Here is a 16,216-nt window from a genome sequence, read left to right on the forward strand (position 1 = left end):
TCTACGTAAGTATAAAAGAATGCTGTTGTTGTCAGCCGATGGTTATCATGGTGCAGTTAACTCTTTGGACCCAGGAGCTGCCACTTCTTGCAGTTCGCCTCTCCCGGTCTGGACCTGCAGCTCTGCTTAGCACCGTCTTCTGGAATCCCAGGGAGGTTGCCTTCTCCACCTGGTGGAATCCACGGGTTTATAAGCAGATCTGTTGTCACTCTCAGTGAGGCTCTCCGCCCAGCCCGGAGTTCCCCAGGCCACGTTCCGTTCCGCCGTTTCATCACGCAGAATATTAGGCAACTTCATCCAGGGCCTTGCTGAGTGTGGGGCAGCCCGGACCACAGCCTTTTCTTATCTGCCCACCTGCCAGCCTTATTAGAGGGAGGGGAAGTGGGTGACTTCAGGTGGTCACGTCTCGGCTACATACGATCGCTGCTTCCTTTTCCAAGGTGGCAAAACTTCTTCTCCCGTATCTCTTAAAGATCTGGTTACAAGGTTGTTTCCCTTTTAGAGCAAAAACTCTTTTCTCCATATTTTTGTAAGATCTTGGAGCTAGGGGTGAAGCTTCAAACGGGGCAGAGTATTCATTATTGTGCACTTTTCATCCTAGTACCTCCCTTAGCATGCATTCCCTGAAACACCACGGTGCTAACTTCTAAGCTCTGATTAGCAATTGGCCGGGTCTAGTTGAGCCGGTTCTGGGAGAGACCCTGGGCTGCCACGTCTGTGACATGTACATGGAGAAGGGAAGGGAAGGGGAAAAGGATATGATCCCAGAGCATGTTTACAAGAGAAACAACAAAGTACCCAATTCTCACTTCCTCCCTCCTCCCCTGGGAACGGCGCTGATTCCACAGCCGGTTCCTGCACAGATGTCGGAAGGCTGCAGTTGTTGGCAGTAGGGGGCATGTGATGGGAGATGCCTGTTCCCAGTGCAAGTGATGTCTTCCATGGGTCAGGGAGCTTCCGGAGGCTGCTTCCTCCGTTAAAATAACATTTACTGATGTTTACTGATGAGAACAGGAATACGTCCCCTTTGCAGGAAATGGGGAAATTGAGGGTATTAAAAAGAAGATAGTAAATACTGGCTGTGACTGCACCGTCCAGGGTTAGAGCTACATGGGCATAGTGTCCTGGCACACGCACACGCACACACGCACACAGCAGCAGCAGCAGAAGCAGCAGGAGCCAGGAAATGACCACATTCATCTTCATTTCGGTTTCCCCTTGGCCCTGCTCTTGGTGGCTCTCCCACTGTCCCTAGCCGCCCTTTCCACTCTCCCTTCACGGGGCAGAGGGTGGTCTTGCCCAAGAAATCCTTGACACTTCTTCCTCACTCCATCTCGTTGTGGGTGAGTAGAGTTGAAAACTTTTTCTTTCTCTTTTCTTTTTCTTTCTTTTTTTCTTTTTTTTCTTTTCTTTTCTTTTCTTTTTTTTTTTTTTTTGAGTTTTACAGTTAAATTTTAGCTAAAAGCTCAAGGAAACCTTTCCCAGAGGTGTGTCTCACTGTCTGCTGCCCTGGCATAAAGAGACAATGTGAATGGACGGACTGAGAAATGAGTGTAAGGATGGGTGCTGTGATAGATAGACCTCTGTGAAGACATTCTCCTTCCCAGTTTGATTTTTGTCTCTTCTTGAGGCTGTGGGTCCTGCAGGGTCTCTGATTATTCCCCTACTTCCTGGCCACATTTGCCTTAAACACTTATTCAAATTTTTGTTTCTTTTTTTGTTTCTTTGGTGTGTGTGTGTGTGTGTGTGTTCGTGCTGGGGACTGAACCCAGGGGTACTTAACCACTGAGCCACATCTCCAGCCCTTTTTAATATTTTATTTAGATTCAGGGTCTCCCTGAGTTGCTTAGGGCCTCACTAAGTTGCTGAGGCTCACCTTAAACTCATGATCCTCCTGCCTCAGCCTCCCAGGCTGCTGGGATTTTAGGTGTTCACCACCACACCCGGTTTCTTTTTCAATTATTTTTGTTTGAGCACGCCTTTTCAATTATTGGCAAGTTGGAGCATACCAATAACATCTATAGATAGATAGATAGCCAGCCAGCATGTAATTTTTAACAGCACCAAACCCAGAATCAAATTTCTTAGGTTATAACCCTGGGCAAGTTATTTAACCACATTGTGCCTCAATTTCATCATTTGTAAAATGCCAACATTAATAATAGTAAGGTTAATAATAGTATCTACCTCATGAGACTGTTTAAAGGAATGAATGAGAAAACACAGTAAAGAGAGTAAAACCATCCTGGTGTGTCTGTAGGAAGCACATGAAATGTTAGCTTCCATCACTATCATGCTTCCTTTTGCTTAAAATATCACAAATGTTTTCACATTAAACTATTTTTCAGATGCATGTTATATGGAGGCACCATAATTAATTTAACCATGTCCCTCATTGGGAATATAGGTTGTTAGTAATTTTTCCCTGTTCTGAGCAACGTGAATCATCTGATAATTTCCCCAGGATGGATTCTCGGATGTGGCCTATGGATTTGCTTCCCACAGCGAACTGTGAACAATTGTAACTAATTCAAAGCCCTCATAATAGCTCATAATGTTCTTATCCAAATATCTATAATATTCCTAACCTTACAAACTATTGGGTTAAGATTATATCTAGCCATTTCTAAGTAGATATTTATTGGATTATTGGAGGCATTTAGTACTTTTCCATGTGCTCTGGTCAGGTGTATCTTGGGTGTGTATATATTATCACCAGATCATTTTATCTTGGATACAACTTGAGTAACTCTGAGTAACCCTTATCTCGAAATATTTGGGGCCAAAAGTGTTGTGGATTTCAGATACACACACACACACACACACACACACACATACACATACTGGAATACATATGTGTGTGTGTGCATGTGTGTGTATGGAATGATCTGTCTTGGGGATGGGGTCCAAGTCTAAATATGAAATTTACTTAAACTTCATATATACCTGAAGGTAATTTAAAACAATATAGTGAATGATTTTGTACATGAAATAAATTTCATGGCGTGGATTTTCCCACTTTTTTTCATGGTGTGCTCAGAATATTTTGGAGTTTGAAGCATTTCAGATTTTGGAGTTTCAAATTAGGAATGTTCAACCCATAGTTGTATTTTTTCTATTGATTTTGTGATGTCTATATTAAGAATATAAATTTTAAACTAAATTATGTTTTTTTGCAAGTACTCACTCAAGCCTTTTTTTTTTCTTTTTTCCATTTTAACTGTAATATATCTGTTCATAAAATGAAATCACAGGACATCCTGACTTTGCAGATACTCAGTAATATAAAATGTGCTGATAATTATGTTGCCAGACACTCAGGCTTTTCCCTTCAAAATACCAGATTATTTCCCAGGACCTCCCCTCTGAGCCTGCTGCCTGCTTTCTAACAAACGTTTATAGCTGCCCACTCTTTGCATCTTGATTTTATTTCACAATTAGACATACGGGAAGGTTTTGAATGATTTGCACAAGTCAGAGGAGATGAAATTGTCAGAATGTCTTAAAAACAGGAGCTTCTGACTGTTGATTCTGCATTCACAGTTGACTAACTTGGGCTTTTGTCTCCTGTCATTTGTTTTTCTACTGTATGTTTTGGTTCTTCCCTGAGAGAGCCTCTCCATTTTCACTCCTGGCGCAGATCCTGCCTGCCTTGATCTTTCGTTTCGCCTCCTCCATGCCCAAGCTTGGGTTGGCTTCCTGTAGGAAGAGCCAGGCATGATGATGTTTCAGTGTAGGGTCAAATCCTGCTCTTGGGAGCCAGTAGGAAATCCAGCAGAAGCCGGGGCTGAGTGGTTATGGAGGGTTGTAGAAAAAGAGATCAGTTCTAGCCAGCTCCAAACGTCGTGGCTTCCCTGCTCTGTGGCTTGTCATTTCACCACAACCCCGCGTGCACCTGGATGCCCTGACCATCATTAGCCTCTCTGACAAGGAAACTGGGGCAGACTTTCATTGATCTCCAAGTGTGATATGTGTGCCCTCTAACAAGGAGCACATCTAGACAACGGGGATGAGAAGTCCAGTCCGGAGTAGTTATGTCATTAAACAGCTTAATAGCATTCTCAAAAAATAAAACCAAAAAAACCCTGAGAAGGAAAAAGATTGATAATTGAATAATAAAAAGTGAAAATAACTATTACATTAGAAAAAGAGGGAAAGCAGTATAATTACAGCATCTCACAAGACGGTCTAACTGTGATGTGTCTGTTAAATAGTCCCATTTGCAGAGAATTTTTCGTGACAAGGGGAAATGACTATCATATAGAGGGAAGAAACTAGAATGAAAAGCTATGGACACGCTGATTGTAGGAAGCCCATTACACAGAGACACATAGAACACATACACATAGAGAGGCTGGGGGCGGGGGAAGACTGGAAGGAATGACACTGCAGTTTGTTTCCTTATTTTATTTTTGGTGCTGGGGATGGAACCGAGGGCCTCATACATGCTAAACTGTGCCATATACCGAGGTACAGCCCCTCCTTGACATCAAGATTTAAATGGCAATTTTTTTCTGAGAAGTGTGTATACATGTGTGTGTGTGTGAGTGTGTGTATGTGTGTGTATATATGTGCATATATAGTGTACATATATACATAGGGCACTCAACCACTGAGCCACATCCTCAGCCCCATTTTGAATTATATATGAGACAGGGTCTCACTGAGTTGCTTAGCATCTCATCGTTGCTGACGCTGGCTTTGAGCTCATGGTCCTCCTGTCTCAGCCTCCGGAGCAGCTGGGATTACAGGCATGTGCCACCGTGCCTGGCTGAGAAGTATATTTTATTTTTCAAACTTGTCTGACTTTTTTCAAATTTCATTAACATTTTTTTTTCCTTATAGTCAGAATAGAGGAAATATAATTCAAACATCATAAGAATCACAATTGGAAGTTCGTTTCTCAGTTTTTAAACTGAATCTCTAAATCTGGCTTCTTCTTTTAGCTCGTGCGCTTGGTTTTCCCTGATCTTGGCACTCGGAGGCTGGGCACAAGAGGAAGCGCCAGGTGGGTTTGTAATCTTTGTTTGATTTTAAATGTTAAAAGCAAGAACTTGGAAAAAATCACAAGGTAAGTGACAATATGTGCAACACAGAACAGTCAACTCTTGCCAAATAGTGTCCATAATTCAAATTCAGTCCTAGTGCCTCAGCTTATTCAGAACTAAATACTGGTCTCTATTTTCTTAGGAATTTTGTTAAAATACAAAGGTCACTAGTTATATATATTTGTGTTAATGCTTTAAATGTTTAGACATGTAAATACCTGTATTGAAATATTTAAGTAATAGCACACACAGAATAGTGGAACTGTTTTAATTACTTTTTGAACTAAAATTTCTAAGTGTTTGCCCAATCAGCATATCTGAATTCTCTTTGGGAGGTTAGGGCCCAAGGTCATAGTTTTAAGAAAGGAAATTCCAGCGTTATCTGGTGCATCATTATCACAAATGTCACTCAATGATTATTGCCATTGGTTGTTTGCTTTAAATCAAGATGGAAAATCAGTGGGAAGGGTTGGAAGCCAAGTTAGGGAAGGGCCTGCCACCCATGGAGGAATTGAAGACAGTGGAAGGGTTTGCCAAACCTAACATGGGGCAGTAATTATCTTCAAAAACATTTTGTTTTGCTCTTCTGCGTCTGGACAAGCTGCTGCTGCTTGTTGGGCTCAGCAGAGCAGGACCTGGGCTGCAGAGGAGGACCTGGGCTGCAGAGGGGGACCTGGGCTGCAGAGGAGGACCTGGCTCCCTTACTGGGATTCTGAAAAGGGAGGGGGCCTTCGCAAAGCTGATGGCCAGGAGGCTGGGCCCCCAGGGCAGCAGGAGGCGTGACTCATCCCACGCCCTAAGATCAGATCCACAAGCCCATTTCAAGGCTGCTGTGTATGGAGTCTGTGTGCTCCTGGACTTGGCTGATGTCCCAGTAAAGCCGCGTGTCCACCTAAGTTGGTTTCTGTCCCAATAAAGCTGCTTTGTCCACCTAATGGATCTTAATTAGGCTGAAGGGCCAGTTAGCTTTTCTTAATAAGTGGAGTCCATGATGGAAGCCAGGAAAGAATTTCAGGTCTTTCTTTGCCATCCTGCTCTGTGTCTTCCACAAAACCTGTCCAGTAGTTTGACATAATTTTAAAGACAACTTTTGCTTTTCAGGTATCATTACGATGGAATATACATCAAGAAAACTTCTTTCTTCTATGCCCAGTATTCATACCTGCTGGGTGAGAAAAGCTGTCCCAGGTCAGTGTCTACCCTTTGGGTGCTTGGGTCCTGTTAGAACATTCCTGTTTTTAGTGGCGTCTCACTGGCTTGTGGGCTGTGGTGCCGCCGGGTCCTTCTTAAGGATGGAAACACGTCAACGCTCTAGGTCAGCACACCTTTGTTAGACTCTGGCGACATTATTGGCCAGATAAATCTGTCTCTGTGGATTTTTAAATTTTGATTCTTGTCCCATTTACCAAAGCCATGTTTCCCTGAGTGAGTCTCTACTCTTCTGAACCTTTCTGACACAATTGGCTACCTCTTTCTGGAACCTTCCTTTAGCCCGGAGGACTCTGTGTCATCTAATATCCAGTGACTCTTGTCTCTTAACCTCTCCCCTCCTCACTGAGTGCAGATCTACTCTGGTAACCACTGTCGACCTTCCTATTGTTTGGCCCTAAGATACCTGATAACTATTTTTTTAAATCTTTGATCTATTGGTTCCCCCAGGTCCATGACTTCCAGATCATGAGCATTGGTCCTGAGCCCTCCCACCTCCTAGGACTTTATTTCTTAGCTCTCTACCGGACTTTTCCATTTAGATGACCCACTGGAACCTCACACTCCATATGCAAAAAACTAAATTTATAATCTCCCTCCAAATCGCCTCTGCCACGTAACTTCCTTATTTCAATGTACGATATCAAACAGAATCTGTACCAAGGGCCATCCCAAAGACACCCTTGACTCCCTTGGGTCGCAAAGTTCTGTTAATGCTTTTTTTTTTCCCCCCAGTTCTCCCGATTCACTCTTTTCGGACACTGCTCTTTCCTTTAAACCCTTGTCGTCTTGCACTGAGATTACTGTTGGCCCTACTTATTAGAGGGTTCCTCATCCACAGACTTGACCAGCTTCAGATGGTGCGCCATGGGGGTAGGCCTATGGTGGCTGCATCCATGCCAAACGTAGCCAGACATTTCCCATCCTGGTCACTGTCCATCTACCCGGCCAGCATTTCTGCTAAACTGTGCATTGGGCTTCAGTTAGCATAAATAGATGCCTGGCTGTCCAAGTAGCTAAGACAATTCCAGTCTCACTTGTAGTCCAGCATAATTGTTGATGGTGCCCCTTTCACTCAGAACTTTTCAAGTGTGGACAATAAGTTATTAAAAACTGGATTGCCTCCCTTTTTATGAAGCACCCTCTGTGCAGGGCACCTGCTTTGGTGGAGAGATGAGGAACCTCCTGTAAGGACCAGACAAGGTTCCTTCTCTCTGACTGCTTAATAGGGGAGCTAAGAGGAACACTTGTCTGTCATACCAAGCACCACATGAGACATTTCAGAAAGAGACTAAAGTCCCCATGAGAGGGACAGCACAGATTTGGGGCAGGGAACTTGAAGGACCTGTGAGGGAGTCGGGCTTTGAGCTGAACCATGAAGGACAGATGAGGATTTTGACAGGTGGAGTGGGAGAGCGAGACAGGAGGTCCGAGGATGTGCAGACCGAGGGAGGAAGATGAGCAGAGATGAAGGGAGGTGGATGAGCACTCGGAATCTCCTGCTGTCCAGCCATGGGGTTTAGTAGAGGGTGAACCTGGAGGGCGAGTTCTGAGGGCCTGGCTGCCAGGCCAGGGGATGAGGGCTACCTCCTCTGGAGCCATCATCGAAACCTCTACCAGGGCAGGAACCATGGAGCTTTGCCTATTTCTGTCCTGCTGTGGTGTGAATCTTTGGGTCCCTTTAAAGTTCATGTTAAACCAATCCCCAGTGCAGCCAGAGTAAGAGAGTGATTGGGCCGTGAGGACTCCACCCTCGTGGATTAAGTCCATGATGTTAATCAAAGTGGTCTCCTTGAGTGCCTGGCCCTTTGGTCTCCTGTGCCATGGGAGGACACAGCATTCATCCTTCTTGCCTTTCTGCCTTCCTCCATGTGAGGACGCAGCAACAAGGAGCCCTCTTAGGAAGCAGAGAGAGAGCCTTCACCTGGACACTGGGTCCGCTGGTGCCGCCATCTTGGATGGCCCAGCCTCCAGAACTGGGAGAAACAAATCTCTTTTGTTTTTGAATCACCCTGTCTAAGGTGCTTTGTTGTCGCTGCAGGGATGAAAACATATCCCCAGTTAGGGTAGGCACTGAAGTATCTTCTGAAAACCAGAAAACTGGAAATTGGAGATTAAGAAGAAGAGATGGAGGAGGAGAGGGAGATGGGCCTGGAGACGGGCTGGCCTGGGGCTCTTGCAGCCATTCAGAAGAGCACCGTGGCCAAGAAGGAGGAGGGCCAACGGGCCTCACAGAAGCACAGTCCTCAGGGTCTGGCCCTTGGCTGAGTCAGTGTCATGGTAGGGAGCACCGATGACTCAGCCTCCTATGCCCCACAGAGGCCTCACACAACAACCCCAAATACCCAGCTCTTCCTCCCATGTCTCCTCATCATCCCTTAGTCACACACAAGGAAAAGTGGCATGGACAAAAACTGAGAAGTCAGGAAAGGGAGCCGTCGTGATGAGAGGTTTACTTCAGCTACTGTCCCCACTCCCTGGGCGCAGAGGTCTCCACCCCTCTGCTGACATGCACTCCAGAGGCTGAGCTGACGTCCCACCAGCCTTGCCTGCCAGCGCACCCCGCGGCCAGTCAACTGCAGAAGCTCGGGGAGCCCTGCACACTCTGGAAAACCACTGGCCAGCAGTCCTTAGTGTCCAAGGACTCTGCTCTGGTTTCAGACGGGAACAAAAATAGGCATTGTCATCATGAGGGGGAAGAGGGCAAAGATAAGGATAAGAGTGACATTGACTGTCCCATGAGATAAGCCCCGGGCTATTCTGGTTCTCCCTGTTGAACAAATAGTTAATAACTGATGGACTCCAGTGTCTTGGGCAATTAAGGGATTTTCTTTAAAAGCATTAAGATTTAAGGGTAACTTTCTTACCAACGCCACCTTTCAAGAAATGCTAAATGTATATTTTAGAAGGTACAAACATATTGAGTGCTACATTGCTAAGAATCAGATATGAAAATGTTGCCTGTTGTGTTTTTATGAGAGGAACTGTGGGAGAAAGTCTTACAAATCAGGTCTCCCACGAGCGAGTTCATCTCTGTGGTTTTCCTGCAACGGAAACTCTATAACTCATCCTCCATTCCTTAATTTATTCACTCAGCAAATATTTGGGTTGCCACGCACGACGAGCCAGGCCTGCTGTAGCTACTTCTGGTAAAGCAGTGAAACATACCCAAGACCTCTCCCCTCACTGGATTGCAGTCAGGGAGAAAGAAAATGCTGACCCCAGACAAGGGAGGTTGGGCGGGGAGTAATAGAGATCCGCTGGATTAGGCGAAGGGAAGGCTGAGGGGGCAGAACAGGGAAGACAGCAGAATCGATGGGTCCTAACTTTCCTAGTGTATTGTGTCTGAATACACCAGCAGGGGAACTCCACATCATGTACAGCCACGAGAGCGGGATCCTGAATAGAACCTGTTATACTCAATGTATGTATATTTTGCCAAAATACATTCTACTGTCATGTGTAACTAAAAAGAACAAATTAGAAGAAAAAAGAAACAGTAGCAAGCTGTGATCTGAAGACAAAAAGTTGAAGGCACGTCACTTGAAGGGCTTCACTGAGATTGTGTCATTTCAGCAGAAATGTGAATAAAGGGACCAGACAATGAAGACCTGGAGAAAAACATTTTATAAAGGGAAAAGAGCAAGTGCAAAGGGCCTGAGGTAGGGATGAGTTGAAAGATGAGACAGGAAGGCTGAAGGTGGAGCTTGGTGGAGGAGCAGGAGGGTGGGAGGAGAGATGAGGGCAAGGAGATGAGGGAGAAAATGGAGATCAGTTAGGAGACTTTTGCAGAAGGCATGAAGAGATGGCCCATTAGATTTTTATGGAAACACTTTAATTCTCCCAAAGAGACAGCAATAGTTGACAATACTACATGTGGATAAGAGTTGTTCATATCAGTTGACAGCTCTACTAGTAAGCTGTGTGATCTTAGGCAAGTCACTCAACTTCTCTCAGTTTTCTCATCCATTAAACAAAGAGAATAATAGTATTTAGTTTGTGGAACTCTTAAAAGAGTTAATATAAGAAAAAATGCACAGAACAGCCTCGGGCACATGGAGAAACATATTACTCTTGGCTTTGAAGCACTTATTGTATCATACCTGCATGATTTTCTCAGGGTACTTGTAGGTAGTTTTTATTCCAGTTACTGTGTTTTTCAGTTCGATAATTTCAACTTGGTTCTTGTGTATGACTTTTTTTTTTGAATCTACTTTTTTATTTGTTTCGAGGAGTTCATAATTACTTGTTGGAACGTTTTTGGGACTGCTTGACATTCCTGTCAGGTCATCCCAGCGTCTGACTTGCCTTGGTATTGTCATCTGTTGACGGTCTTTTGTCATCCCTTGTGGGTTGCCTGGCTCTTGGGGTTATGGGTGGGTTCTGTTGTCTCTTGGGCGTTGTGGTTGTGATACGGAACATTCTGGATCCTGTGAAACCTCTCCTGTAGGTAGAAGGCCGCCTCCTTGTGGGCTGTGGTTCCAATGACAGTTCAGTTTTAGGAGTTCTCGCGTGCTCTCTGCTCTTTTTTCTTCTGGTGCTGCTAGAACTTCTGAGCCGTCCCTGTCTACGCCACCTGTAGGGGCTGAACCCACATCCATGGGTCGCAGTCTGTGGGAGTGGGGAGAGCCGGAGTGAGAGGGCCTGGGCTCCTTGTGCCCCTTGTGGGATGGAGACACACCCAGGTCCTGCTGGGCCTGCGCTTCCAGTGCTCCAGTGTGTGCTGGGCATTTGAGTGGCCCAGGGCTGCACTGTGGTCCACGCAGATGGGTCAGTGCCCTGGGCATGGGTACATGTGCAGTGGGCAGCCCACCAGGACTTTGAAGCTGCCGCTGTGGGCAGAGTGCGCCACCAGCCCATGGCCTGGTTGCAGGGGGAGGGTGGCGGCCCCTCTAGGCCTCTGCTGGGCCCCCTCCTCTCTCCTAGTCCTTGGACCAGAGAGTGAAGGCTCTCCTTGGGGTTTGTTTCTGTGCTTGTTGACCATGTTGGGCTGTGGCCTTCTCCAGGGCCCAGCCCAGGAGCATGTGGGAGTTAGAAGGGAAACCCAGGCAACTCACCAGAACCGCCACTTTCTATTCCACCTTCTGGAATTCCTTTATCGTCATCTTTTGGCTAATTTCCAGGTTGTTGGTTGTATTAGAGGACAGAAGCAGGAAAAAGTGAATCTACAGTATCTCAGAAGCTTTGATACAAATCTTTGGTAGTACCATCTTTGATAGGAACTATCTTTCAACTAACTTCTTGAAAGCAAAATATATACATATTTATATTAATATCCATATTTATATTTAGATAATTTGTTGCTAGTGAGTGGAATGCTAGTAATTGTAGGGTCGCTCCTAATAAGTTAAAACATGATGAGTTAAAATTGATGGAGACTCCAGTGGTGTACAACACCAATGGCCATAGACCATTCCTCTCTTCCCCTCCATCTAAAAGAAACTCTAAATCCTGGAGCTAATGTAAGAGGCAGCCGAAGGGAACCCCTGACAGGTAAAGTGAGCTGTGCGCCCAGCACAGTGGCAGGGCACCTTGCCCCCTCCTATGCCCCCACACCCAGCCGGTGTCTCCCAGCCCCAGCCTAGACAGCAGAGTCAGCTCAGAGGGACTCATTCTTCCTTGAGCTCCTCTAACTATCAGGCAAAAAGTGGGGTGGAGGTAAGTTTTAATGGAGAATCCTGCCAAGATCAACTGCCAGGGGAAGGATCGCTCTCCTTCCTCCATGACTGTGAGGCATCCCTTTCCCCCCAAAGACACCGAGGAATGCAAGCCCATCTGTCCAGAGAGACCCAGCTACACGAGCCTCCAGGTCCAGGAAGCCTGTGTCCTTCAGCCCGGGGTCCTCCTTCCCACCCAGAGGTAGCGCACCCGTAGGAAGAAGGCCTCCTCCACGGACCACAGAGAGGAGCCCTGCAGTCCAGCCTGGGAAGCCCTTCTGCCCCCTCAGGCAGCACCAGCAGGCACCAGACAAACTCAAGAGGCAGAAAGAACACCCAAAGATGCTGAAAATTAAGCTGTTGAAAACTAAAGACAAAAGAAACCCTGAAATCCACCGGAGAGATTGGACCTACGGCAGAGGCTCTGATGACAACACGTTTCTGGTGCAAACCACCAAGGGGCCATAAGGAAAGGCACTGGGTTTTCAAGAGCTGGAATGTATTTCAACCACGAGTTCCCATCTGGATGGCCAAGTTACCCTTCAGGAGTGAAGGGGAGAGGAAGACATTCCCAGGTGCAGGAAAACAAATACACCTTGCCCTAGCTCACTACCCCTTAAAGATGAGCCAAAGGAAGTCCTCTGCAAGAAATGAAATGATAACAGAAGGACACTTGGGGCATCGGGAAAGAAGAAACACGGAGAAGAGCAGAAGGAGCCTGGTGGGGTGGCGCACACCTGCAACCCCAGAGACTCAGGAGGCTGAGGCAGGAGGATTGCAAATTTGAAAGCCAGTCTGGTCCAGCCATTTAGCAAGGCTCTGTCTTAAAAAATGAAAGAGGGCTGGCAATGTAGCTCAGTGGTAGGATGCCTCTGGCTTCAATTTCAGTACAGGGAAGGGGTGGGGGAAGGAGAGAGGGAGGGAGGAAGGAAGGAGGGAGGGAGGGAAGGAAGGAGGGAGGGAGGGAAGGAAGGAGGGAAGGAAGGAAGGAAGGAAGGGGAATAGACTGTTCTTATGAATTTTATAAATCACATTTGATGATTGAAATAAAGGTCATAAAAACATCTGATACTGAAAAACAAAGATGTTTAAATCAGGGAAGGTAAGGGGAGCTAAGTGGAAAAGAGATTTCCACCTGTTGCTCAAAGCGGTGAAATCCTGCTAGCAAGAAACGGACAAGAAACTCACTTCAAGTTTGATGCAAGAGTCAGGTGGCAAGTGAAAGGATGCGGGGGTAGGAATGAGAGTAGAGTGAATTGGACATTGTGACCTTTGTGCATACAGGACGACATGACCTGTGTAACTCTGCGTCACGCGCAACCAGAAGAAGGAGAAATAGTACTCCATTTATGTATGATGTGTCCAAATGCATCCTGCTGTCATGTATAACTAACTAGAACACATTTTCCAATTTGTTAAAAGTGAAAGGATGAGAAAATATTCAGCATGCAAACCTGAATCCCATCCCCACCCCCCCACCCCTGCCACCAAGAAAAAAGGCAGGTGTGGCTGTCTTCACATCGAATCAAGTGGACTTCAGAGAAAAGAAAGTTAAGAGGGACGAAGGGGAACATTACGTGGGATAGAAAGACCGATCCCCCAGGAAGACACAGCCATCCTAAAAGCGTGCCCACCTAACCCATTTGGGGGAATCGCTTTCTCCCACGTAACGAGATAGCCCTATTTCAATGAGTGGAGGCTTCCTCTAGCAAGCTTGTCAGTGCCACCACTGTGTCCTAGATCCCCAAGGTCGTAGGTCCCCAAGGCCATCTCCACCTCTGGAGATCCAGTAGGACCCTCTAGGACTTGGCCACAGTTGTCCTCATGACTAAAGTTCACGACAGTGATGTAGGATACACAGGCAGAACCCAAAGGGAAAAGGAAGAGGCGTGTGGGGGAGACCCCGGGTAAGGCTGGCTGGGCTCCTCCCTCCCTGTCCTTCCCAGCGAGAACAGGACAACAGGCCTTGATCCTTCTGCCCAGGGAAGCGCAGGAGGCCCCAGCATCCGTCCAGGTTCTCATGGAGGAGCTGGTGACCTGAGCACCTTCTGCCCAGCACCTGCCCAAATTACAGACTCCCAGAAGGAAAGCAGGTGTTCAGCACAAACCATGTGATTTAATTTCTAGGCACAGCGGACCACTCTTATCAGCTAACTGTTGGCTGGGAACACTCCAAGAGCCAATTTCCCAGACGCCAGCTCACGGGCCAGACTTGCAGAGAGCTTTTCTAAGGACAGAAGTCCCAGGCCTGCCGTGTTATCTCTTTTCTGCACAATTGTAGAACCCAGAAAATATACTAAGAAAACGTTGAATTGCTCTCTTTGTGTGGGTAAATTGTATGGTATATGAATTATCTCTCAATGAGGTTGTTAGAAAAAAAAAATCACAGCGGGGTTTTTCCTTAGACACAGAAAAGCTTATTCTTAAGCTATATGGAAAGGCAAATAGTTCAGACAATCTTAAAAAAAGAATATAATGGGAGGAAACACGGTACCTGAGATTAAGGCCCACTGTGTAGCAGCTGTATTCAAGTTCTGTGATATTGGTGTCAGCAGAGATATTCAGATCAGTGGAACAGAGTAGAGAATCTGGAAATAGACCCACTGTGTTATGCTCAGCTGATTTTTGACAAAGGTACAAGAGTCACTCAGTGGAAGGAGGGTAGTTTTTCAGCAGATGGTGCTGGAGAGATTGGATACCCACAGGCGACAACACGAACCTCAACCTGTATTTCATGGGTTGTATGAAAATCAACTCAGAATAGATCAGAGGCTTGAATTTTAAAAACAAGAATAAAGCCTGCACTTGTGGTCCCAGCTACTTGGGAGATTGAGGCAGGAGGATTGTTTGAGTGGGATCATCTTGGGCAATATGGTGAGGCCCTATTTAAAAAAAAAAACAAAAAACAAAAACAAGGGCTGGGGGTAGAGCTCAGTGCTTGCTTAGCAAGCACAAGGCCGTGTGTGTGATCCCCAGCACGGCAAAACAAAAACAAAACACAACAAAAAAACCAAAGCAAAAACAGTATGGAATCACTGGGACCTACAGTGAGGCTCAAAGTTCTTAGATTTGACATCAAGCACCTGATCCATAGCAGAAAAACTTAAGTTGAACTTCATCAAAACCAAAACACTAGATCTGGGAAATCCCACGTGAAGAGGGTGGAAAGACAAGCTACAAGGAGACGTTTGTGAATCACATAGCTGACAAAGGACTGGCATCTATTTTTAAAATTTGTTCTTTTTAGATAGCCGTGACAGTAGGATGTATTTTGATATGTTACACATACAGGGAATAGAACTTATTCTAATTAGGATTGCATTCTTGTGGTTGTATGTGATGTGGACTTTCACTGTGTATTCATATATGGACATGGGAAAGTGATGTCTGATTCATTCTATTGTCTCTCCTATTTCCATCCTCCCTCCCTTCCCTTCATTCCCCTTTGACTAGTCCAGTGAACTTCTATTCTTCCCTCCCCATTCCACTTATTGTGTGTCAGCAGCCACATATCAAAAATAACATTCAACCTTTGGTTTTTAGGATTGGCTTATTTCCCTTAGCATGATATTCTCCAGTTCCATCCATTTACCGACAATTGCCATAATTTCATTCTTCTTTATGGCTGAGTAATATTCTAATGTGTTTATATACCACATTTTCTTTATCCATTCATCTGTTGAAGGGCATCTAGGTTGGTTTCATAGCTTAGTTATTATGAATTGAGCTGCTGCAAACATTGATGTGGCTGTGTTGCTGTAGTATGCTGATTTTAAGTCTTCCGGGTATCTACCAAGGAGTGGGATAACTGGGTCAAATGGTGGTTCCAATCCAAGTTTTCTGAGGACTCTCCATTCTGCTTTCCATATATTTGTTGCACCAATTTGCAGTCCTACCAGCAACATATGAGTGTACCTTTTCCCTACATTTTCTTTAAGAACTAGTTTCTAGAGTATAGAGCAAATGCTTTAAACTCAACAGTACAAAAACAAACGATCCAATTAGAAAATAAGCAGAAGACATAAACATGCATCTCTCACAGAAGCAGATAAACAGCAAATAAGCACAGGAAAAGACGGTCAGCATCCTTAGTCATTAAGGAAATACCAATTAAAACCATAATGAGATGTAACTACCCACTTATCAAACTAACTAAAATAAGAAACAGTGACAACACCCCCCTCCTCAGCTTTTTCCAACTTTGGTGAGGATGCAGAGAAACCGGATCACCGATGAATTGCTGGTAGGAATATAAAATGGTTCATCTGGGCAGTTTCTTATGAAACTAAACATAAGTTCCAT

General features: G+C 45.4%; 1 protein-coding gene across 5 annotated transcripts in view; it reads left to right on the forward strand.

Moving 5' to 3' along the window:
* Positions 1 to 16,216, forward strand: part of Rfx8 (regulatory factor X8) — a 71,517-nt gene that overhangs the window by 9,283 nt on the left and 46,018 nt on the right. For 3 of the 5 annotated variants that reach the window (XM_078028809.1, XM_078028811.1, XM_078028810.1), the window contains exons 3-4: positions 4,947 to 5,008; positions 6,150 to 6,236. In XM_078028809.1, the coding sequence (XP_077884935.1) occupies positions 4,947 to 5,008; positions 6,150 to 6,236 (149 nt within the window). Of the gene's footprint in view, positions 1 to 1,087; positions 1,344 to 4,946; positions 5,009 to 6,149; positions 6,237 to 16,216 lie in introns of those variants that run through there. The other 2 variants (XM_078028812.1, XM_078028813.1) reach the window with 2 other exon arrangements.

Source organism: Ictidomys tridecemlineatus, chromosome 12, assembly GCF_052094955.1.
Source record: "Ictidomys tridecemlineatus isolate mIctTri1 chromosome 12, mIctTri1.hap1, whole genome shotgun sequence".
NCBI lineage: Eukaryota > Metazoa > Chordata > Mammalia > Rodentia > Sciuridae > Ictidomys > Ictidomys tridecemlineatus.